The following is a 23,534-nucleotide window of genomic DNA, read 5'->3' on the forward strand; positions in this document are numbered from 1 at the left end:
AGAAGCCTGCATGTTTTCTTAAAGATAGTTGGACAACATGCATTAAAAGTTTTGATGTAAATAATGTTTCTAAAAAGCATAATTGCAAATCAAAGTAAGAGTTTATATTTGAGAATTTGTTTATTAAGCTGACTGAAGTTTAGGTTGCATTTTAAAAGCACTGCTTCAGGGTTGTTTATGTAGTTCTCTTCCCTTTACTGCATGTGTTACTGAACACAAAATACATCTGAGCAAGTACTTGCACTCCTTAAAGCTTCCTGTAAGTTGTCCTGCAAGCAGATGATCATCAAAGAGATGACACTCTATGTGTTAAATACATAGAGAGCAAGAAGTACAACATAAAAGCACTGCTAATTTATTACATTAACTGAAGAGACTTTTACTAATAGATATATGATTATAATTAATATAATTAATAGTGTTTCAAATTCCACATACTCATCAATTCACAGAACTTAGAGAGTTCCACAAAATGTGTGCAATCTTGCTTCTGTGTCTGCCTGCAAGTTCTTCATGGTTATCTGTGGCCCTGGTCAGGCACATCTGCAAGACAGAATAGGCAACTTGTCTAAACTAGTTTGTAACCTGCAATTTGGCCATAGATGAGATTGCAGATCAATGTCTTAATGTGCTGTGAGCCAGCAGGATGGCTTGCAAACTTCTAATATTCAATCAAGAGAGACTTGTATATGTGCTGCTAATGGGCAGCAGTGGCCCCTGTAAGTTGCCAGAGCAGTGTTAACAGCAGATTGTTGTGCCAAGGGGCAGTCCTTTGGAAGTAGGATGTTTTCCGGATGATCACACCTTTAGCAGTCTTCTGCAGAAGAGAACACGTACTTGCAGACAAGCTAGTTAGGAAAAAAACCTCAGTGCAGTGAATGTTCAAGCCTTGTGTCAAAAACTGTGCCTCCCATGGAGGGATGACCATGTGCAGACCTCTGCTCCATAACAGAAATACCATATTTAGACTCTAGGCTGTCTGGAGCCTGCCATCTTGTATAAGAAAAGTGAATACATTTTATATATTCACAGTATGATTTAAAATAAAAAAAAAGTCCAAAAGGCAAAGCTCATATTCTTTTAACAGCCTGAAACTCTTTTATTTTAGAGAGATTTTATTTCTGATGTCTGATGACAAAGCAATCTCCTCTAAATGATCTGTCAATAATAAGATAAACTGTTCCCTTTGATTAGGGAATACAATGCAGTCAAATGGAAGATTTTCTGCACAACGCAGAGAAACATGCTAACTGTGCTACTACCTGCCGAGTATTTATGCCATCAGCAATAACGTCCGGCAAAGTTTTAAAACATCTAACTCCATATTTCTGGATAGTATTGCTGAGATTTTGTTAAATGCTTTTCTTTTACATTAAAATGTGGGCACTATTTTTTAATGCATTTTTAGCATGGCTTGGATTCTTTACCATAGAAGTTGTCTTCATGAGAGAAATATTTCAAAGCTCGAAAACCGTAAAATAATATTCCTAGAAATGACAGTGTAAATAACTAGAAATATGAGAACATTTTGTGTTGAATGAAAGATCTGAATGTTACAAAATTCTATGCAATCCATTTTTGAAGGGTCAGCCCCTCTCTATTAAATGGATTTTTAGCTGCTGTTCCATGGAGTATAAGCTTAATATATCCAGTATATCCTACATAAGGGAACTGTAGCCTTTTCAAGAGGATGAGCTCAATAATTTGTCCTTTTTTATCTCTAACTATGATGATCCTGCTTAAAAGCAGATGACTGACTTTCCATTCTGTAGCTTCTACTGTGTGGGAGAAAATCCACTGTAATTAAATCTAATAAAATCCTCTAATTCTCAATAGAAACAATTCTCTGACATAGGCAATTCCCCTGAGTCTACATCACAGCCCAAGGAAAACAAAGAACAGGAGCTGTTTCTTACTTCCTTCTAAATATTTGATCATTATGGACAAACTTCTGCCCTAATTACAGTAGCTACAAGCCTTACTGAAAGTAATTATTCTTGAGACAGAATTTGGATTACTGATTCTTCTCTCACTTGGTAATGTTACTTTGAATAATGACTAAACTAGCATGTAATTCTGGCTGTGTAAACAGCAAGACAACAGTTGTCTGAATTGTTCTACAACATGTAGCTTTGTATTTCTCATTTTGTACTAGAAACAAAAGCACATAAATCCTGCTTGACAGGATTTGAGATTGAAAGTGTACTGGCAAAAGAAGAGCTATGTGCCTCATTAAGCAAATGTACCAAAAGGGAGGAAACCTCTTAGCTTACAAGTATGAATTACAGCAATATTATTAATAATTTGCAGTGATACAATACTAATTCCAAGGGCATTGCAACTTCTATCTCCATCTAGGGTTTGGGTTAATGGAGCGTGTCGACAAAACCCCTTGTCCAACAGTGTATTGTGAACCAGAGAGAGCTTGGGGTTTATGCCCAGACCTTTAGCTACCTGCAGGATCATGCTGCCTTCCCTGTACCTGGGAGCTTTGAGACTACGCCACCAGAGAGCACTGTGCTATTTCTGCATGTATTCCTTACCCATCTCTGCGTGTTTAAGGACCTATTCTATTCAGTCTTGTTTTCTATGCTACAGCACAACTCAAGTGGTTGTTGTGATTCTACTGGAATTCCCAAACATTTTGTGGTCGTTGTCCTGTGTGCACACATTGTGCAGCCCGTCCTTGACCTGACTAACCTCATCTGGGACTTTCACCCCACTTATGGCTCAGAAATCCCTTTTAAACTCAGACCCAGTTCTGGTGTCCTTGTGTGCAATGTTGTAGAGGTGCTGGCCTGCACTCTTGTCTCCTGGGTTGACCTGAGACCTGTGCTGTGCTTGTCTGGGGCCAACCCCTCCTCAGAGCAGCCAGTCTTCTCTGCACCTTGACATTCCTTAACTGGCCCATGATCTGGAGTACCTTCTACTGAAAATAGACCGTGACATCTGACCAAACGATCTTGTTTCTGCTATTGCTGACATATTTATCATGAAAGCATAATGTATTTCACTTTTATAAAAAAAATAATGTTATTCTATATTGCAGTAGTCTAAAATCTGTGTCAGAAAAGGGGAGGCAACAAGTGGCTTGTTTAGTGGGAGAATATTTTGCTTAATGTCACCTAGTTTTCTCTGAAATTTCCTCCGACTTTCTGAATTTCAAGCCTTATCATTGTGGACTGGATTCTTGTATTAGGGTACTTTTGAACTGAAAACAAAATCCATCCTCCTTAATTACAATGCAATTAAAAAGCAAAATTGATTTAAAGTATTGGGAAACAGCAACCTTATCTCCAAACAGACCTCAAACAGAGCTTTTTCATTTTTGTTGAAACGTTCTTCAGATCAAAGTAGCACCTTAATATTTTTGAGTTTAGTCACAGAACTGACTTCTGGATACTTCTTAAAAATTTAATGGGATATATAATAAATGTTCTTTAGCCATTGCAGCAGAAAGGTTAGGAAACTACTCATTAATTACTTTTGCAGCTTGTTATTATTAGCATAATTTTAAAGAGATCTCTCAGTAGCCCTGTCAGTAGGCTTATAGAGGTGTATAATAAAGCCAACCACATAACTATCCCAACAGAATAAAAATCAAGTACATGGCTGCAGAAATTTCTAGACAAGGAGGAAAACTCCTAAATTAGAAGTACTTCAGTGGAAGCTGTCTCCGTAAAAAAGTTGTTCAGCCCTGCTTACAGGAGGAAATGTTGAGGTGCCAGAACAGAATTCCAAACCAGTCTCCATGCAGGAGTTCTTTAGTGGTTTTCCACAGCTCCTGCCTTTCTTCCTGTTTGTGTGGCACTGCTGAAACTGCTGCAAGAAATGGAATAGACTTTGATGGTGTGTATTTGAATAAGTAATGCACTGTGGTAGGTGTCAAATTAGCTCTGTTGTTATTAAAGCATTTGGTTTCTTGCTCTGTAACTACAGGCAAGCCATCTCACTTGGGTGTGCCTCTGTTGCTTCCCAACCTATTGACTTTATGGTCTCTGTGGGGAAAAAAAAAAAAAAAAGAAAGAACCAAAAAACTGCTTAAGATGTCACCTAATTTATTCTCTGGAGAACTGGGGAATCTTAGGTGGCAGTGAAATACTTTAAGCTGTTTGTTTTGCTGACAGGCTGACTTGCTATTTAATCTCTGATGCTGTTCTAATTTCACCTCAAAAACATCATTCTTCCCCATCACTTTGGCAGTATTTTTCCAAGCCACCTGGATGTATATAAATCTTATGACCATCCTCATCAGTCCCTGATTTTCCTTCCCAGGCTAATAGTCTAGTTCTGAGATTGAAACTTTTGTTATTGCTAATCCCCAAATTCTTTCAGCAACATTTTAAAGGAGAAAACACAAAAGTTGTTTTTCATCTTGGTGTTTTATTTTTTGTTACTGTATGACAAAACAGGTTTATTATCAATCAGACAGGCAGCATGTAGCATTGCTAAACAGAAAAACACTTCCTTAGTCTTGGCCTCTTATGTGCTGGTGAATAAAAAGCTCCTTTTTCTCAAACTGTGTCTGATATAGTTTAACAATACAGTGAAGAGACATTTAGAACCTGCTAGGAACTTGTCTTGGCTATGGGCAAAAGAAAGGAAGGGCTGACAGAACTAGAGTTGAACTTTCTGCTCCTTACTATTAACTTGCAAATAGAAAGGGCTGAGAAAAAAGGGAAGGTCTTGGCAGTGGGGATTTACAGCTCTTCTGTTTCACCACTCATTGGCACATTGACTGCAGTCTGGTACTCTGAGAAGTCTCCTGAAGGCATCCAAGGTATTGGAGTTCTGTTGAAGGAGGGTCTTTTGCTGAAATTTTGATTATATATCATGAGAGATTCAGGGAGCAAAGGGCAGATATCAAACTGAGGCACTTTGAAGGTCATCCGTTTGGCTGCTTTTTCATAACCCCCATAAGGCATGGCAGTCCTGTCATAGGGGAATACATGGAGTTAGCAAACAGAGCATGGGTAAACAACAGGATTTAAAAAATAAATAGTCAAAGTTACCAAGATTCTAAATTTTGCTACTGTTGCAGTTGACTGGCCAGCAAATCCTTCACGAGAACATAGATGTATCCATTGCTCATGTACTAAAATGATGTGAACACATATGTACACTGCTGTGCACTTCCTTCACCTTTGTTGCATCAATCTCCATCAAAGCATACACCTTTCACACCTGTTAGTACTCTGTACATGTAGCAGGCAGAGGCTGCATTATTGCAGAAGTGAGTGGGATATGGGTTTGTCCTCAGTACTGATGTTCCGAGGCTATGGAGATGGGTGGCAAAATTGTACAGAGAGCTTAACAAAAAATTGTTGCTGCCCTAGAAATATTTGTAAAACTTTCAGTATGTATCAGAAACAGCAGCAACATCCTGATTCATATATGAAGTGCTGTGAGGTATATGGCTGCTGATCGTAAGTATTTTTCCTGACCTCTTGTACTTCAATGGATTGAAGTAAAAACAGTGGCAAGCTAAATCTCCAGGTCAGATGGGGAGAGAAAGAAAGGAAAATAGGATTAAAGTCCTCTTATCCAACTGCATAGGTTTTCTGTACATAATCTGAATTAAAATCTCTAGCTCTTAATGTATTTTTTCTTTGTAGTCTTCCAAACATTTCATCCACAGACAACTGTGCTGAGCAAAATGACATGCAACTAAAACTTATTTACAATGCACAAGACAGGAGGGCTATGGTCAGCATTACTGTGTTTTCTCTTGCTAAATAAACTGCACTGAATATCTAAGAAGACTTACCGGTTAAAAGACTTGTAATGGGGGAAATCAGCTTTGGGACTGTATGACAGTAAGTCCGTGTTGAACTGACTTTTGTCCTCAGGGCTGATACCCATCGCTCGTTCCCAAGGGGAAATATAAGTTTTAAATATAGTAACTTTTTTGCCTCCTGACTTTCCATCTGTAAACAGAGGAAGGCAAAGCAGTCTAGTTAGATGACACTCTAACTGCGTTGTGCTTCTGTATTCTGCTACTGAAGTTGAGGCACCAGCTTTGTTTCCAGATTCTGTAACTCTTACATCAATCCAAGCTTTTATTGGTTAGGTTTCTGTTTAAAAAAGATGATCATACACCACTTCTGTCCTTAGCCACAAAAGCAGACATACCTTAGTCTAAGAGCCACTGATCCAGGAATTTGCATTAAAGCATAGATTTGAAAGCTAATTTTTCATTCTTCTTCTTTTTGGTTGCTCATATAGAAAGAACCAAAGTCTTTACTTCATCATCTCTTCCACTAACGTGGGGGAAGCTTTATATGAAGTAAGATGCTATCTAATTTCTTAATTTACTTTTCTTTTTTTTCTGTCAGATCGTAGCAGACATGACATGGCATTTTCTTTGTGATTACATGAACAGACATTCATCTTTTTCCCCTCCTGAACCAGGATGTTAAAGGATGGCTAAAAGCAGTTTGCAAATATTATGTGGTATCTCACTGGAAGTTAAAATCCTATTTTATATATGTGACTATGGAGCTGCACTTTGTTGTAAAGTCAGACACTTGATTGCTAAAAATGTTAGATTAGCTTCTAGCTACTCCATTAAGCAAATGAGTTTAGACAAGGGATTGCATTCTGCGTTTCCCTTCCCTTCCCTTTCCCCAGCTGTGTATAATACCACCTTGCTAGTAAGAGCATTGAGTTTTGTATTGATATGTAGCGCACTTTTAATATTTTCATCCTTCATAAACCTTCAAACTCCTGAGCAATGACTTCTGCTTAGCTTGATTAGGGCAATGAGAATAATAGGTTAATTGAGTCAGACATTCTGGTGCTTTCCTGATGCTACATTTTGTGTAGAAAACAAATCCTTATGAAGTAAGTGGCAAAGAATGAACGCTGTTATCTGAATCTTTCTTCTTTATCACACCTTCTTTCCTTGTCTTGCTTGTTTCAAACCCTGCCAAGTCCTGGGGTTTCCTGCTTTCAGAGAATTGCAGACATTTACAGGAATCTCATCTTCATTAAAAAAATAGAAACAACTCTTTCTTTGTGAAGTATTTAAACTAAGCAGTTTATAAGCAAATTGATTGCTAGGGTTGAAACATAAAAGCAGCTGGGATCTGTCTCTGCAGTGAAAGCTATAGGATGATACTAATCCTCCTTCTCCCTGCACACAGGATAACAATGAAGAAAAATCTCCTATAAGAAGACTATAAGAGTCTATACAGATTGCTTTTTCACAGGAAATGTAAAAGCTGATTTTGATATAAAATGCACATTATTCCAGAATGTAAGTGAAAAACCTTGGATTTTACAAGTCATTCATTTGGTCACTCAGGGCAGTTTTTCCTGGTTCCCAAGAAAATTTTATTTTTGTTGTAAAAACCCATAGGGACTGTTAAAGTTATGATTTCATCTGCTGATTCTTATACAAGGTATTTGTTTCTAGAGACTTCCGGCCAAATTAAACAGAGGATAAAAGGAGGCAAAGACTAAATTGAATTAAAACTACTTTTACTCATAAAGATATTGCCTCAGTGGCCCAGTGGTGGTTACCAGATAACTTTTAGAAATATTGCTGTTCCTTTCTGAAGATTATCAAAAAAGAGCTCTTTGTTTAGGCAGAAGCTTTGATTTGAAATCAGGGCTCAGATACTAAAGTCTGATACTCAGGTTGGACTACTGATCTAAAGAGTTAATACTGCTCTCTCCTGTAGTGGTCACTATGAAACCCTTGAAAGGAAGGAGTGCCACACTGGCATGGCATAGCTATACTGCCCTACTGCTGTGTCAGCCTTAGGAGCTCAGCAGGTAAGTTTCCTGTAATTTCTTTGGTCCAGTCAAGGAGGGTATTTCTGCCTCCTGCCTGTGGCTGAGCAACATAGAAGCACACAAACAAAACCATCAAGCTAAAAGCAGTTCAACTCTTCTAGACTTTACATTGGAACTTTGTTTGGAAGAATCCAAGTGTTAGATTAATTTGCTTGTCATTAAGGGTGAGCTTGGCACGTGGTGTGATAGCTTTAGCTATTTGTTCTTGCTGAGAGATACTTGCCTTTGTCAGTACCATCACCTCCTTCTCCACCACTTCCAGATGATTTCCCTGCATGCTCCCCTTCACTGTCTCTAGCTCCTCCTCTGCTTCCAGGCCTAGGAGGGACACCAGGATGTTGCTGCGTGCTGGAGCCATGCTGCCCAGCTGGCATTCCTCCTACCATCCGCCCGTGGGCATAGGCATGAGCATCTTCCCCATAATGCCCTCCTGGTGGGATGAACTTCTGAAAGTGATCCTAGGGCAGGAGAAAAGAGTGTATGAATCCCTGTTACAGGACATGGTCTATTCATGTTTGCAGGGCTGGGTCCCAGAACGTGAACTCCTGAGTCTCTGTGATCTGACCAGTTCTGTGTCTCCATTACAAAGCCAGTGGCATAACTTCATGTGAGTTATTCTCTCTATTCAGTATGGGAGCAGTTGCGGAACAGCAGAAGTGGCAATGGCAGCACACATGGCTCATAGTCATTTTATATGATCAGGGTGTTATTGCCCCCAACAATGATGAATGTGAAATAGAGGAGGAGGGGAAAGGAAATTTAGCTTTTGCTGGAGCAGGCAAAAGTCCAAACAGAAATAGCATTGGCTAACCTGTGGGAAAGCAAGCTGGGCAAGAAAAAGGAAATGTTTTCATGTCAAAGTTAAGATAACCCCAGCTCGATTACAGTGTGGGAATTAAGTGTTACAGGCCACCAGAACAGCAGGTTGTCTGTGACAACATAAAAACTGGGGAGATGTCTGCCTTTTTGCCTGTTTTCTGTATATATGAAGGTCTGTATGGGGAGGAGTATTTATATGTTGAGAAAGACTGAAGAGATAGCAGCCTGGGAAAACAGAAAGTACTTCCTGGAGACTACAAAGGGGAAATAACAAAAAGGAGGAATTTTGTTTGTAGCAGTATGTGAATTAGCAAACCCAATCTAACCAGCAACAAGGTAAGAAAGAAAGAAAGTTGTATGCATCAGTAAAATTAAATGGGTCTTATTTTGCAGACCATCCACTCTCCCTTGTCCAGGCTAGAAGGCACAATCCCTGCAGTATATAGTAAAAGAGCAAACAATTCATGCAGGATTTATAGACCTTGTGGTGTACATTGTGGCACAATATCCTGTCTTGGCACACAGAAACTTTAATAAATGCTCGTGTGGAATAGAAACTGATATAGTATGTTCAGAAAAATGTTTCATGTATTGGTCACAAGTGACATCAAAACTTGACTCCTATCAGACATAAAAAGGTATCTCTTGTGTAGTACAGCCACACAGCTACATAATACAAGTAACCTGGGTTATATATCCCATATGGTTTTTCCTGTTGGACTAGGAGATTGGCTATTAGATGCACAAAGATGCAAAAAATACAAGTGAGTGACATTGAATGAATCTGTGGTTCCTCATGCTGCAATTCTACCTGTATAATTTAATCTCAGGCAGCCTCAGAGCTGGCTCTCAAAGGGTTAAGGCTTTCGCAGGGCTCTTACACCTAGCACAGTTCAGCAGAAAGAAGCTTTCCAGGCTGTAAACAGGCTTCCAAGGCCAGCTGTTCTGTCAACTAAAAATAGTCGAGAAGTGAAAACCCCACAAGGCTCAAGGCAGAATTAGCTAACCCTCTGCTCCCTGTGTCTCCCACAACAGTGTCCAGGGTTTCACAGCAGGTCACCAGGCTGCAACCCAGGCAGGCAGCCAGCTGCAGGCTGAAGTGGCAGAGCTGGTGCCCCCAGGGCCTTTAGGGACTGTCTGTCCTTCTCCAAGCTGCAGGGAATTCCCTTTTTAGGAACAGAGGAGATAATGTTCCTCTGAATGTCAGGAAGCACTGAGAGGGGAGAGGATTGTGGGCATTAGGCTGTACACAGGAGCTGGCAGGGCAGTCTCCTCAATTACGCGTGGCAGCTATGTAGCTGTAAAAAGGCAAACTGAAAAAAAGGGTATTTTGAGGGTTAGGGGTCAGAATGAGGTTATTTTCAAGATGTTAATATATGTGCAAGGGTAACGCTTCTACTGATTTGCTCACTACTTTCAGAACAGAATTTGTATCTATTTTCCTTCAAGTTTCACCCATGCTGTGTGCCCTTTCTGAGAATTAAATGCTTATTTCTCTTTTCCTGTGGTTACTTACATGCCTCTCCTGCAACAGAAAAAAAAGTCACAAAGCATCAGCATAATATGAGCTACAGTAAATTGGGCTGGTTTGATTCTGCTCACAGTATTTGATGTGACCAGGGAGGGGCATCATTGTCATCTGGTGTTATTTTGAATTGCAGTATTATCACTGAGTAGGAATGAAGTTTCTCTGAAACAGACAGTCTGTATCAGGAAAGCCACTCCTAAATCTTATTTAGCTGCAAATTAAATTAGTTTGATTTGCCTTAGGCTGGTTCATGTTTCTTCATGGGCCTGCTGAGAAAACATCTGATCTGCTAAAAGTAGGCAACTCCATCCAGCTAGGAAAGACACATTTTCCATGCAAAACCCTAGTCTACTCACCTGGTAAAACAAAAATATAATTTTTTTTCGTTTTGGCCACCACAATTGTTTTTCTTAGCTCAAATTAGCATGAGACAAAGGGAAATTAATATTTTTGAAAGATTTTCAAAGACAGCAGAGCTCAGGAATAACATCCTCAAGCAGGAGTCTCAACATAGTTAAAACGGTGTAGGTACAGCTTTGTCTCCAGTACTTAGAGCACACCTCTGGTCAGTGTTAGAGCTAGTTTTGGAGCTCACACTTGAGGAGAATGCATGTCTTGGGCCACTGCTAACAGCATGTGAAGCTTTTACATATGTGCATATTCACATCATAAAACCAGCCTCTCAGTTAGTACTGATTGACCCTGTTGGTGGGAGTTCCAGGAGAGAAGTCCAGGAATGTCAGTTTGATGACTCAATTGAGATGGCTGACAACCTTCTCCTGTTGGGTCTGGGGACAGATCACATGGCTCCTCCTGTCTGTGCATTGCTGGAAGTAGTGGGTATTATCAGTCCCTGGGCATCCCTAAATCCACTCTAATAAGAGAACACTTGTTGCAAGTTCATGTGGTGTGTCCCCTGGGTTGGCTAAACAAATTGGGCTCATGTCTTTGAAGTCCTTAGTGCTAGCAAGTGCCTGCTGCTGCAGGCTGAGTGCTCAGATGGACAAATTCTGAATTCTCTAGAGCATGTGCCTAATAAAACCCAGATAATGAAAGATGATCCAGCTAATGGAGCTGAGATCTCTATGTATCTCAAGACCCTGACGTCACTGCAGGCAGTCCCCAGGAGAGACACTGTGTGCTCCTCTTCAGCTCCTTGCTGTGCCCTAAAGGAAATGATTGAGGCCACCAAATGTGTTTCTATTTCCACCTCACTGATAAAGAGCTCCCCAAAAGTTTGATGCCTATGTAGTTACTAACACTTCTGAAGTTACTGGACTGCGTTGTCTCCGTGGCAGCCACTCAAATGCTCCTTAATGGTAGGATGGGAGATTTAAAATTCAGACACTTGGAGAGTCTCATAGACTGCCTGCTGTTTTTATCAAAGCGTGGGCCTTGGTCCTTCATTTGGAATTGCATAGCCTTAAACTTATGATTCACTTCTTAAAAAAGGATGAAAATAAGAAGCTGTTGAAGCATCTTACACTATTTTTTTTTAAACTTGCTACCCCAAGAGGCACAGCAGGTTGAGCTCCTGCTTTCTATTTCCAGGTCCATTTCTGACTAACTGTTTAATCTTAGGCAAAATATTTTTTGCCTCTGTGCCTGAATTTACCCATCTAAATAACAGGAATTTTAATCTAATGCTACCCAAAATTAGATCTTATTTGTATATTTTATATCATCTTTGCCACATTTTCTTCATGGCTGAAAGAAATTTCATTTCAGAATTTTGGTCCAGAGTTTTCTCACAGTGCTCCAACAAATTGCTGTGGAAAATAAAAGGCTGTTTTTCTGTTACTCTGCTTTTTCCACACCAGTCACTTCTTGAATGAGAATGCATCGGACTCCATGTTCACTCTTAAGCAGCTTTGGGTATAGGGGGACCCCTAGGTCTTCTGCACCAATCCAGCTCCAGCACAGCAAGGCTCATTTTGTTAGAGGAGTTACAATCTCACCTGGCTCGCTCCACTTAGGTCGTAACCTGAGACTTGTATCTTAGCCTGCAATTATCCTGTAATGTTTGTTCAAAAGGTTTAACATGCCATGCAGAACAGAGCTCCAAGACAAAATTATTCTCCTAACATTTTCCCTTTAACCCTACCTCCACTGATCTTGACTGGCATTCATCTAAGTACATTAAGGGACATACAGAGCCATCAGTGCATGCTCGTGTAATAAACCAAGTAGCTGCATGATAACATCTTTGTTTCTCGATCACTGTTTTCCTTTAGACACTGTATCATGCCTGGCTATTTATCATGTAAGACCTTTGAGGCAGGTAGGTTGTGTACTGCTGTCTGCTGTGAAGCATCACTTCTGGTTTGTAACATAATTACTTCCACTTTCTTCCTGCTACTTCTGCCTGCCCCTCTGAGTTCTTGTTCAGCACCAAAAAGAGTACTGAGTAACTCCTGCCATTATCCAGAAGAGCAGTAATCCAATTCTTTAACCCCTTTTGACTTCTTAGTTTCACAGTTGGTGACAGCTTAAGAGAAGAGACCTCTTGACCTGAAGTCTAGCAGAAATTACCAACACATGTTCAGCTTGTTTTCATCCAAGCTTTGCCATGATTGGAAGCTGCATTCATTTTAACTTGTGGATGAATCTGAGAAAGCACCAAGGTGAGGATTTTGGTTGTGGGTCTGTGTGGTTTTTGAGGTACTACTGCTCGTAATTGTCTATTTAGATATTGGTTATTTCCCCTTCCTATTTGTTTTAAATTAAGATCTGGTGATAAAACATAGAAAGGGGGGGGGGAAAGGAAGGTGTCCTACATGTAACCCAAATCAAGCCACAGGTTTTGACTAGCAGAAGGACTATATTTAAGGATTCTTACTGGAAGAAAGCGTGATGGCAACATCCAAGAAACATAACTATGGCTTCGTTTTCAGTTTCCCCTTAATGCTTTGCGGCGAGGTGTTAGAAAGTTTCCACTTGATGACAGCAAGAAGGTCTTACACTGAGGTTCAAAAGCAGAGGTGGGATCTCAAAAGGAGTTAGGGCAATAATGAGTGAGGCTGGAGGGCTAAGAAATATTGTTTCACGTGGTCTTAATGTGTTTGAAGCCAAACAAATTTAGCATTATGAAGGAAAGATCTGTGAACTCTGATCTGTTAATTGCTGAACAGTGAAGAAGGATTTAGGAGACCCAAAGACAAGACTAAGACCCTGTCTGTGATTTTGGGTGACTCATTAATCTACCCCACGATTCAGTTTCACTGTTAAAAAATAAACATAGTGATTTCCCTCATTCTCTAGTTGGCCAGATGATACAGTAATAGAGCACATAGCAAGATAGGATTTCATCATGGTCTTTAGTCAGTAATAAATTATATCTTGCAGCTCCACAGTGAAGTTGAAAATATCCTCTGAGACATGGAGAGAATCACAGTTCCTGTGGGTGGTACAGCCTGGGGTGAGGAGAAGAAATCCTACATCTGATTTACTAGACAGGGTTCAGAAGAGCCCAGCTTTTCCAGCACAGCACCAAACAAGGAGGATGTTGCCCAAATTCTCCCTGTTTGGCAGGATATTGGTGTCAAACTCACCCCTCCCTAAAACCTTCCCCTTGTACTGTATATTTGCAACTGAACAGAGTCACAGTATTGAAAACAGCTCCACAGTAGGAAGTGCATTTCATTCTACTGATGTTGGGAATGGTCAGTCCTTTTACTGGGGGTTTAGCTACCATTTGCCTTTAACTGGACGGGTAGAGCTGCAGCAGTGACAGAGAGAGTGACAGGTTTTCACTTCTGCATGGAGCTGTCTGACATTCGTGTACACACAATATATATGTTTTCTCTGCTTCAAGTAAGGAGAGTGATCTGATTGTCCAGTGTGGATTTTTGGCTGGAGGAGAAGGAGGAGGAGAGAAGCAGAAGGGTGGTTCAATGACACATGACTGCTGAGATCTTCTCCCTTGTGTGGAAGGTTTATGGCTACAGCACAGGCTATTCTGGGACCCCTTATATGGTTTGGATTTATTTTTAATAACCTTTCTCTTTGTGTGTTTTTATATTACATTATCTTGCTGGTAAGCTTCTTTTGTGGGAAGGAAACAATCTATACTCCATCCCAGACCTGCCTTGCCCTGCTTTCTTAAGTGTGTCCTGAGAATATTTTAAGACAAGATAGTTAAGAAATCTATGACATAAAAGCAGAAAACCCACCACCAGCTTCAAATTCCTTCACTGTCCCACAGCCTTAAAGAGACAAAAAGTTCTTTGGGATGGGGAGCAAAGGACATGGAAGTTAATTGGGAAGGGGAAGTAACTGGGTGTAGCAGTAGGACTTCTTTACTCTGCCATCATCTTCCTCACACACTTCTCTTTTGTTTAAGCTTTCTTTTCTGCATCTGCCTTTGAGCAGATAGAGGAGCAAGAAAGGAAAAGAAAAGAAAGCTAATCAGATACTGCAACCAAAAGGGCTTTTTGATGAAAGTTATTTGGTGCTAAGGTCAGGCACTGTCCTGATGGTTTGAAAGATAACAGGCTACAGATCTGTTGCCTTTACCTGCTCAAGAGCACCCAGCTCTCTGAGACAATGACTCATTTGCTTCGATTGCTCAGTTTTTCTTCCTGCTCTGACTGCAGCAAAGCTGCTCACTCGTGCTTCCTGCGATGGGAATAGTCACCCGCAGAGGCAGTGGATGCAGCCTGGCAGAGTCCTTGCAGAGAGCGCATGGAGTAGCCAGAAAACAGTAACAATTATGTTTGTGATCTTTCTAAACTGACCCCAAGCAAAGGCTGTAGGGCAGAGTGAAGTCTTCCTGCACTGACCAAATGGAGTTTTGTTATCTGTACCATGGATGTGGAGAGAAGACCTGTAAGTGAATCATGGAGGATTTTAAGCAGAGTGCCAGCTGCTGTTTGGAGACCATACCATGGTTCTCCTACAGCAAAACCATAAAGAAAATCCCAGGCTTTTTAGAGTCTTTTCTAACCCCCAACTACATTTCTCCATGGCACAGGGTCTTAACAGTCATGCTAAAAGATCTTGGCAGCAGAGGTGTTCTTACAAAATAGAGAGAGATAGATTCACTACAGAAAGGGTATGGAGTGAAAGTCAGGCGCAGATGAATAAACACAGTAGGAAAGGCAGCTAACAAAAGAGAAGCAATTGTCATCAGCATTTGTAATGTTAGTCATGCAGTGACTGTGCATGTCCAGTTTTGAGTCAGTTTGTCACAACTTTTTTTTTTTTGATTGTTCTGATTGGACATTCTTTACTGACACCCTCAAATTTTTGAGGTTTGGGCTTTAGCCTTTTTATTTCACCACTTTATTATTTTCTCACTCCTCCTCACTGCAGCAGATTCTGACATATGAACTTGGCCCTCATATGTTTTAGGAGCTCTGAGATTGCTGAGTATTTATAAAAACAGCATGCAGTTCTCTAGGATATTCATTTGAAGAGTCCAAAGTTCAACATACCATTCAGTCTCACATTCTTTCGAGGAGATAATTCACTGAAGAAATGGACTACCTAAAGCACAAAGAGATGAAGAAACTGCCCAAAGCTTAACATTACCAGATATGCTTGCTATATCTCTGGTCTGCCATCCCTCATCTGTAATCTTACTGTTGTAATTTTAATTTTTTTTTTTAATTAGGCATCTTTCCACATTTTGATTTCCAAGTTGTCATTTTTAGAAGTGAACCACAGATATTTTCTTATTGCTGCTTTTGAAAACATCAGAGTACTAAAAATTAGTGTGTTTTTGTTTGGCAGAACATTTTCTTCAGCTTAACTTTTATTGTTTTCCTTAAGTTTCCTTGGACTGGAGAATAGATGCCATAAAGGGATAAAATGTCCCCAAACCAATTATAAAGAACATCAGAAGATGAGGTGGTACATCAAAATGCATGTGAACCTTAAACGTTTTCTATTTGTTTTACTGAACTCTGATAATCATGTGAACAGAGAGTTTCATTTGTAAAAGTTTAGGTGTCTTCAAAAGACTTTACCCCTGCAACTAGCTGTAGAAAGAAGTTTAAATAACAATACTAACTTAGGGGAAAGGGAAAAGAAAAAGAATTTCTGAATTTATACACCATCCCTGAAAGGAAATTATTTTAGAAGAAAACAAACTGGGCTTCTAGCAAATTAACTGACAATATTTCAGAGTCAGGTTAGAGGTTTTACTTGTGGAACTTGCAGATGTGAGCAGAGGACCCTGTCCAGCAGAAAGCATAAAAGTATCCTAGACTAAAAATAGAAATGCATCTATTGGAGCTGAAGTCAGACCTCTATGGATCGTTGCCATCATGCAAAGAAGAAATGGAATGGGTTCAAAACCAATTAGCCCTGCCCTGAGGTCTGAACACCTGCCAAACATGCAGCCTTTCCTTCATCACTCAGTACTGAATTTTGCCATGCTTCTGTATGTGTGATACCAAGTATTTGTGGAAGAAACTAATGCTGCTGCCAAAAGGAAGTAAAACTTGTGTATTTATGTAATTTTGTCTTCTTCCTTTACTTCTTTGCTAGTAGGCCCTCCCTGCCCCCCCCCCCCCCCCCCCCCCCCCCCAGTAAAACAGAGGAGAGCTTGGGCACACTCCATTCCTGTTTTCCCTGGGTGTATGGAGAAGAATTTTAATCTTCAACTTACCACAGAATTGTCAGTGAAGGCATCAGGGTTATTCTCATAAATGAACTTCTCCACTCTCAGCTGACGTAATTTGAACATCTTGGATCCTTTGTTAGTGAGGAGAGAAAGCTCTTCTAGCATCACATCTCTGGGGGTGCTGATCTTCTTCCCCAGGTTCAGCTTGGACACCTCTTGTGGCATAGCTACGAAACATATACAGTGGGACACTTTAGGAAGTACTCTGGTCCATGTCTCTTGTCTGTTGTTTCCTAGCATTGGTAGTGACTTCACACCACCCAAATTCTCTTCTAAACTAAGATTTTAGGAAATTATCTATGCACGAAGTTTTTACATTGATGACACTTTGGATATAGATGTTTGGGATTTACTCTGGATTGCAATCAAGGCAAATCTGCTGAGAGAAGTTGCATAGGGGTGGAGCTAGATGGATGTCTTCAACATCTGAAGCATCTCAGTCAGTGCAGCAGGATTTCTGAGTACTGCCTCAAATGACTACTTTTCCAAACATCTAAAACCTTCCTCATGCTGTCAAAAGTAAAGACAAGATAAGGATATCACAGTTATTAAAAGGTTACCCTACCCAGTACACACATATTCTGTAGAAAGAAAAATGTTCCAGGTTATATTCTTCCTGCTCTATTAACTTCTCTAAGAGACTTTGTCTTTTTCAGCTAATGAGTGCTGGAATCAAAGCAACTCTCTCATAGAGAGAGAAAACAAGTATGAGACAAAGGTTATAAGAGAGAGAACAGCATAGAATATATCTAGGCACTGCAATATTGATACCTGTAAAAGATCATGTTTTCTGTCCATTTACCCTGGTGTGCATCCAAATTAGTGCTGCAGGAGAATGCGAGTTTACAGAGTGCAATCTAGGTTGACTTTTGGCCCGAGTGTGTGCAATGCTTTTCAGCTGTAAGGTAGAAAATGTGACGTGATTGAAGGCTGGGCTTCAGTGAAATTTGTGGTTCTGCCTCCTTGTATGTTCACTGCATGTCTTGCTTTGGGAGTTCAGTCAGACAAGGTGTGAAATGTTAAAGGCTGAAATTCAGGTTGAAATCCAAACAATTCTTACATGTGCAGTTTTGCATATCTTACCTTCGTGTGTCAGCTTCCCAATGAGTTTAGTGGACTTTTTCCTTTTAACAGGAGCAGGAGTCCCTGCAAGGGGCATTCCCACAAAGAGTTCTCTGCTTTGCTCTAAATACACAAGGAAATGGAGAATGAAACACTGGAAATGTATTTCTCGCCTCTCTTTTACTTGCCATCTACAGGTAAAAGATACACAGCCTTCATTTCACACACAGGTTATTTTCTATCCCTTCCCCGTGATGGAGCTGGTGAAAGGTATCATCCCATCCAGAGTATCATCAGTAGGCTGTTGTGGGGTTCTGTGGAGACTCAGCATTCTGACACAAAATATGGTAGTAGATCACAGCAGAGGCATTGCCAAAGTGCCATATAGCATTGTCATCCAAAAGAGGCATTTTAATTGCAACGCAGCAGTCTCCCAGAATCCACACGTGCCATAGGGATACTCTGTTATCGCCTTGTGCTGCGGTAACAGAGTGTCACTTTGAAAATTTGCTCTATGATGCAATGTTATAACAACATGCAGTTATCATTAGATGGTAATACATATTTTTTGGATAAAGATTTCAGGTCTCTCCGTGAGTTATTTGGAGCACTTTGAATCATGTGCAGTTTTGGTTTGGGTATTTAGATAGTCCCATTAGAATTAGAATAGGTATTCAGAAAGCTACTAGACAGCAAGTTTGGAAGGGGAAAAAAAAAGAAACAAAACAAAATTCTAAGTAGTTCTTTCTTTTATGACTGCTACTGTTTTGTTACAGAAGGGCTGGAGGAAGAAGGCACAGGAAAACCTGTTAAAATTGTTCACCCAATTTGTTTGAAGTCATTTGCATCTCTATCTTATGTATTGATCTTATCCCATACCATTGTGAAAGGGGAAAGAAAAGAGGGAGATTTCTTCTGGTACAGTGTTCCCCATCTTTGTCCCTAGATAGGATGAGAGATCTGAACTGTAAAGCCAGGGAAAATCAGGAGTAATCTCAGCAATTCCATTTCAGGCAGCTCCTGGGAGTCCTTCTTAGGGGTTGTTACACATAATGTAAGTAGAACAAATGTCTTGCCTTCACTTCAACACTGTCCATGCCCAAACAACAGCATATAGGGGACAGATCCCCACTTAATACAGTGCAATGTAATACAAAGAAAAATGGGCAAAGACCCACTGGCTTCAGCAGCAGCAATAACTAACCACCTCTGTCTTTGTGATTCTTTGTACTTTATTTGCTTGAGATTTCAGAACTGAAAAACATTGAACTATGAGTTGAGTTATATTTTAAAACTAGCAAGCAAACAGCTGGAACTAGGAGTTTGTATACTACCCTTCTGATCAAGACATTTTATCTCCTGTGTATTCTAAAGTTTCATTTCACCATTACTTCTTTTGCAACATGATTTTTATGTGATGGAGTGGTGATAACTGTTAAAAGAAGCCCAGCCACAGAAAAACAGTGCCAATCACATTGGCAGATACTCCCTTGGATTAGTTTTTCTTTCAGATTTGCAGGCTTGTCCTTTTACTGAGATGCTGCCTGTGTAGTTCACATCATAAACGAGCCCATCCTGGGGTATTCTCAAAGCAAGTGTGAGCAGGTGCAGCCATGACGCACACGCTGCACATTCTCTTTAAGCAGCCAGACATCTGCTTGGCCGTATAAAAGACGCAGGCCCTGCTTGACAGGAAAGGGGCAATGCTGCCAGGAGGCAGCAGAGGTGAGAGGTTATGGCCCATCTGATGGGTCCTAAAACTGGCAAAACAGAGAAATCATCTGTATGCCACAAACATGGATTCCCTGGGGCAAGGCAGAAAGGGACAGCCATGGTGGGGAGCTGTGCTCCTCACACTAATTCCCAAGGAGCTGTGAGGACGAGTCCATCCCATTCCACTGTCCTTTACTAATTCAGCAGGATTGAAGATTGAAAAACCTGCTGCATGCAATTGGTCTTGCATAAGGAAAGGGACAGCAGTCTCTCAGTATGGACAGGGTTCAGAGTTACATGGTACTACTGCTCTCTCAGCCTTCCCAGAAGTCGCTGGAGCCTCAGACCCCCTCCTCCTCATTATCTCATACGTAAAGCAAGGGCTTTTCTCCCTCAGCTCTGTCTCCTGGTTCAGTTCCTCTGTCTTTTTGTGCATTGGTCTTTGCAACAGTCATTGGTGCTGCAAGCCAAACCAGTCTTTACTTCTCCAGCACCTGCTCTACACTATTTTGCTGCCCAGTCAACTCACCTCAGGCTTGCAGTGCCAGGCTCAGACCAGCTCATGCGCGTGCCCCAGAGCTCAGCAGTGGCTGCTTCCTCCCAGCCCGTCTCTGGGTGCTGCTGGGGAGGCTTGTCCAGCAGCCCCACTCTCCCAGCGTGCCTGGGTGCAGGCAAGCTCTGCCCAGCACAAAGTGCTGATGCAAAGTGCTCTGAATTTGACTCCTGAAGGCTGCTCGCACAGGCATCCTGTGGTTATTAATAGCCAAAGACCCAGGGGGCAGAGTCTCAGATAGCACTGCTGCCATTCCTGAGGAGAGGGGAAAAGAAAAGGTTGCACCTCAGGTGTCCTGCAGTCACTGTCCCAATGTCCAGGAAGACCAGGCACTCCATAGGCAGCTCACTTCTTCCTCCTCTTTGTTCAAATAAACATGCAGTTCCTCTTCCTCCTCCTATTGCTTTTTGATGGAATTCATAAAACCTTCTCAATATCCTGTTTGTCAGTAATGCCTCAAAAGCTATCATGGGTCTTGCTCTGTTTTACACTCTCCTTCTGCCCCTTCTTAATCATTCATCCCAGTGTCCTCTAGGCTGTCATACATATTTCCTAAAATGCGTCAGAAAATACAGAAGCGAAATAACGGTATGCATGAAACAAGGAGTAGTAGGAAAACCCACAAAGTCTAGAAGGCTATTTACAGAATTCTAAGAAGTAGCTATTTTATATGTATGGGAAACCCAACTGAATCAAAGAGCAAGGAAATTGATTTCCTGATTAATGACAGAAATAGGGTTGATAGCCTGCATTTGGTGCAGCTTTGTACATGCAAATGACTCCCCTTAACTCCTGTTCATTATGAGGCAATTCTTCCTCTTTTTCCTGCTTACCCAGTTGGGTTCTGGTTTTAGGATGAAGGAAACATCTCATTTTACTGGAGTACTCAAAGATGCACATACCTTTCAGCTTCCGAATAATGCAAAAATCCTCCAGAAAACATTTTCTTTCTATTTTACATTGGAAGACTGGATCCCTATTGGATCAAAATCAAGTAGCCCATTGAATAATCCTAGACTCTAGTCTAGTGAGGGGGAAAAAAACCAAAACATGGTTGTGATTATAGTAGAAAATCATCTGCACAGAGAATTGCAAGCAAAGTTGATATAAAGAAACATCAGGAGACAGCCACTTTCCTTTTCCCCTAGACTTTGCTGTTGTTTTTTCCTGCTCCAAAGGCATATAAAACTTTCCAGTGTGATAACTGGGTTGAAAGCGCTAAGTGTTTATCCCCAGTACTGTTAGGAAGGTCCTGTAGAAGACTGCTGTAACATTGCTATGGGCAATAAACAGTCATTACATCCTGCTTGGAGTTAGGGCACATATGGCATTCTCCTGGCCTGAAGTTCCCCATCTTGCTCTTGCATCCATATAACCACTATGTATACCTTGCACTGTGCCTGTTTCACAGCTCTGATTCTCTCTCATTCATATCTGCTGGAACAGCATGACATAAGCTCTCCACTACCCAAAAGAGCACTTCATCCTTCTCTGAGCTGGGATGAAACATCAGAGTGACATCCAGCCTGGATCCTGCCCTCACACTCCCATGCTGGTGATTCAGGAGCAAATCCCTGGAGCAGTGCCAGTGTAAAATAAGCACAATTAAACTGTAAACACCCACTGCCTGCTCTGGGTACCAACACAGAGCTTCATGCCTGGCGAAGGCATTTACATCTGCACAAAGATGGAGGGTGTCAAATGTTACTATCACAGCTGACCATCTGAACACACATCACACCCACTCTGCACAAGTGCAGGTGGCCACAGAGGAGTGGGTCTCTTGGTGTTGCCAAGTCCTGCTCACTGCAGATTGTACAAGGAGGAGTATTTTTCTCACCATGTTAATTCTCCTGGATTGGTTTAGCACCGTGCTTGACATTTGGCCAGAGTGCCCAGTGTCTGCTGTGGCATCCAGTTGTGCTCCTTGAGATGCGCTCTCCTAGTCAAATTCCCTGTGTTCTAAACACTATTCATCAAGGGAGACACTGCGTGCCACAAGGTGGTGGCATATGGAGGGGCATAGTGAGAAGAAACACAATGTGCTGCTTTATTGCTTAAAATCAGAGCTCTTTGCCTCTCCTTTCCCAAAGGCATGAAGTAGAGTTATGTCTAAATTTAAGAAATTTCTAGCTCAATTTTGATAATCATCTGAGAAATTAATGTGATTTATATCATCGGGTGAGAAGTTGAGAAATGCAGCTACTATTATATGGCACTTTTTTGCAGTAACTAGACTGATGCTAAACTCTACCTCCTCTCTGCCTGCTTCCAACAGGTGTTTTCAGACCACTTTGTAGCTGTTGTTTTATTTCTCCAGTCATCAGCCTTCCTGAGCACAAATTACACCTTAGGGGAACAGTTTGTGCCAGCTGGATACCATGTGGAAACCTGATGGATTTTGAGGCATGGTGTAGCTCCAAAACATGATGTAGCAGGGAAGTATGTGGTTGCTCTTCCCTGTCACATGACCTGGTGCTTTTCTGCTTCCTCCCACCCCAGGCAGCTGCAGAGAGAGAGAAGCTGAGCAGGCTGGAAGGGAGCGGTGTGCCCCATGGTAATTGGAAGTGCTGGTCATTGGAAGTGAGCAGGAAACAGATGTGATGCCTCTTATAAAACTCAAGAGAGACTAGGGAAAAGCAATAGCAAGATGAAGAGAAGGCATGTCTAGCATGGTGTGGGAGGATCTCAATCAGGCTATGACCAGGCATGCCCTGCAATTAGGACCAGGAGCAAGGCACTCACAGCAGTTCAGGGTGAGCCATCTCCAGGAGACAAGAGTCTGCTGTGAATCCCCAGCCCAAGGGGCAAGAGGCAAGCAGGGGTAGGGGCAAGGCCAAGGACCCTGAAGTCCAGCTTTAAGGAGTGATGGGAACCATGATCTGATGGTAATAAAGCATTTGTATGCCTAGTCAAGGTCTCATGTGAGAAGTATACATATACCAGGTGAGACATGGGACCTCAGAGTGTATCTGGAAGGAACTGAACAGAGGCTGAGCCTTGAACCTCTTAGTATGGCACCAGGATTTCTAGGGTGATTTGTATAAAGTACTCTCGTGTCTGACACTTAAAGCACCAAGACACACCTTAAACTGAGATTATTACCTCCTATTCTACCTTCAAATAAAATTATATGTCTTTATTTTCAGTTACCACTGAGAGCTAAATCCTGTTCCTTTCTCCTTTCTATACACAGTTTCTCCTGAGACACAGGAACGTCTAGTTCATGAGTTTAGAAATGTCAGTTTTGGGTCTAGCAGAGACTTCACTTGTGTCCTGCCATGGTGCCAGGTTCAGCACTTCAATGGCTTTTTGCACTGGCAATATTGTACCAACCTGCTAGCCCTGCCATAAATAATGCAATGAACTCAGCATAGAGAAGAAGATGTCAGTTATCTTACTCTTATCTTACCCACTCATGCTAGTCAATG

General features: G+C 41.2%; 1 protein-coding gene across 2 annotated transcripts; it reads right to left on the reverse strand.

The window, feature by feature from the left end:
* Positions 1–4,363: 4,363 nt before the first annotated feature.
* MYOZ1 (myozenin 1) lies at positions 4,364–20,260 on the reverse strand. 2 transcript variants are annotated; one of them, XM_048311427.1, is made up of 6 exons: positions 20,080–20,260; positions 17,859–17,960; positions 16,761–16,942; positions 8,024–8,258; positions 5,768–5,927; positions 4,364–4,932 (listed from the first exon to the last, which is right to left on the reverse strand). In XM_048311427.1, the coding sequence occupies exons 2-6, from the start codon at positions 17,932–17,934 to the stop codon at positions 4,701–4,703; spliced, it is 885 nt and encodes a 294-aa protein (XP_048167384.1). In that variant the 5' UTR covers positions 17,935–17,960; positions 20,080–20,260; the 3' UTR covers positions 4,364–4,700. The 2 variants fall into 2 exon arrangements, with proteins under 2 accessions (XP_048167384.1, XP_048167385.1); XM_048311428.1 differs by lacking the exon at positions 17,859–17,960.
* Between the last annotated feature and the right edge of the window lie 3,274 nt (positions 20,261–23,534).

Source organism: Corvus hawaiiensis, chromosome 8 (genome assembly GCF_020740725.1).
Source record: "Corvus hawaiiensis isolate bCorHaw1 chromosome 8, bCorHaw1.pri.cur, whole genome shotgun sequence".
Classification (NCBI taxonomy): Eukaryota; Metazoa; Chordata; class Aves; order Passeriformes; family Corvidae; genus Corvus; species Corvus hawaiiensis.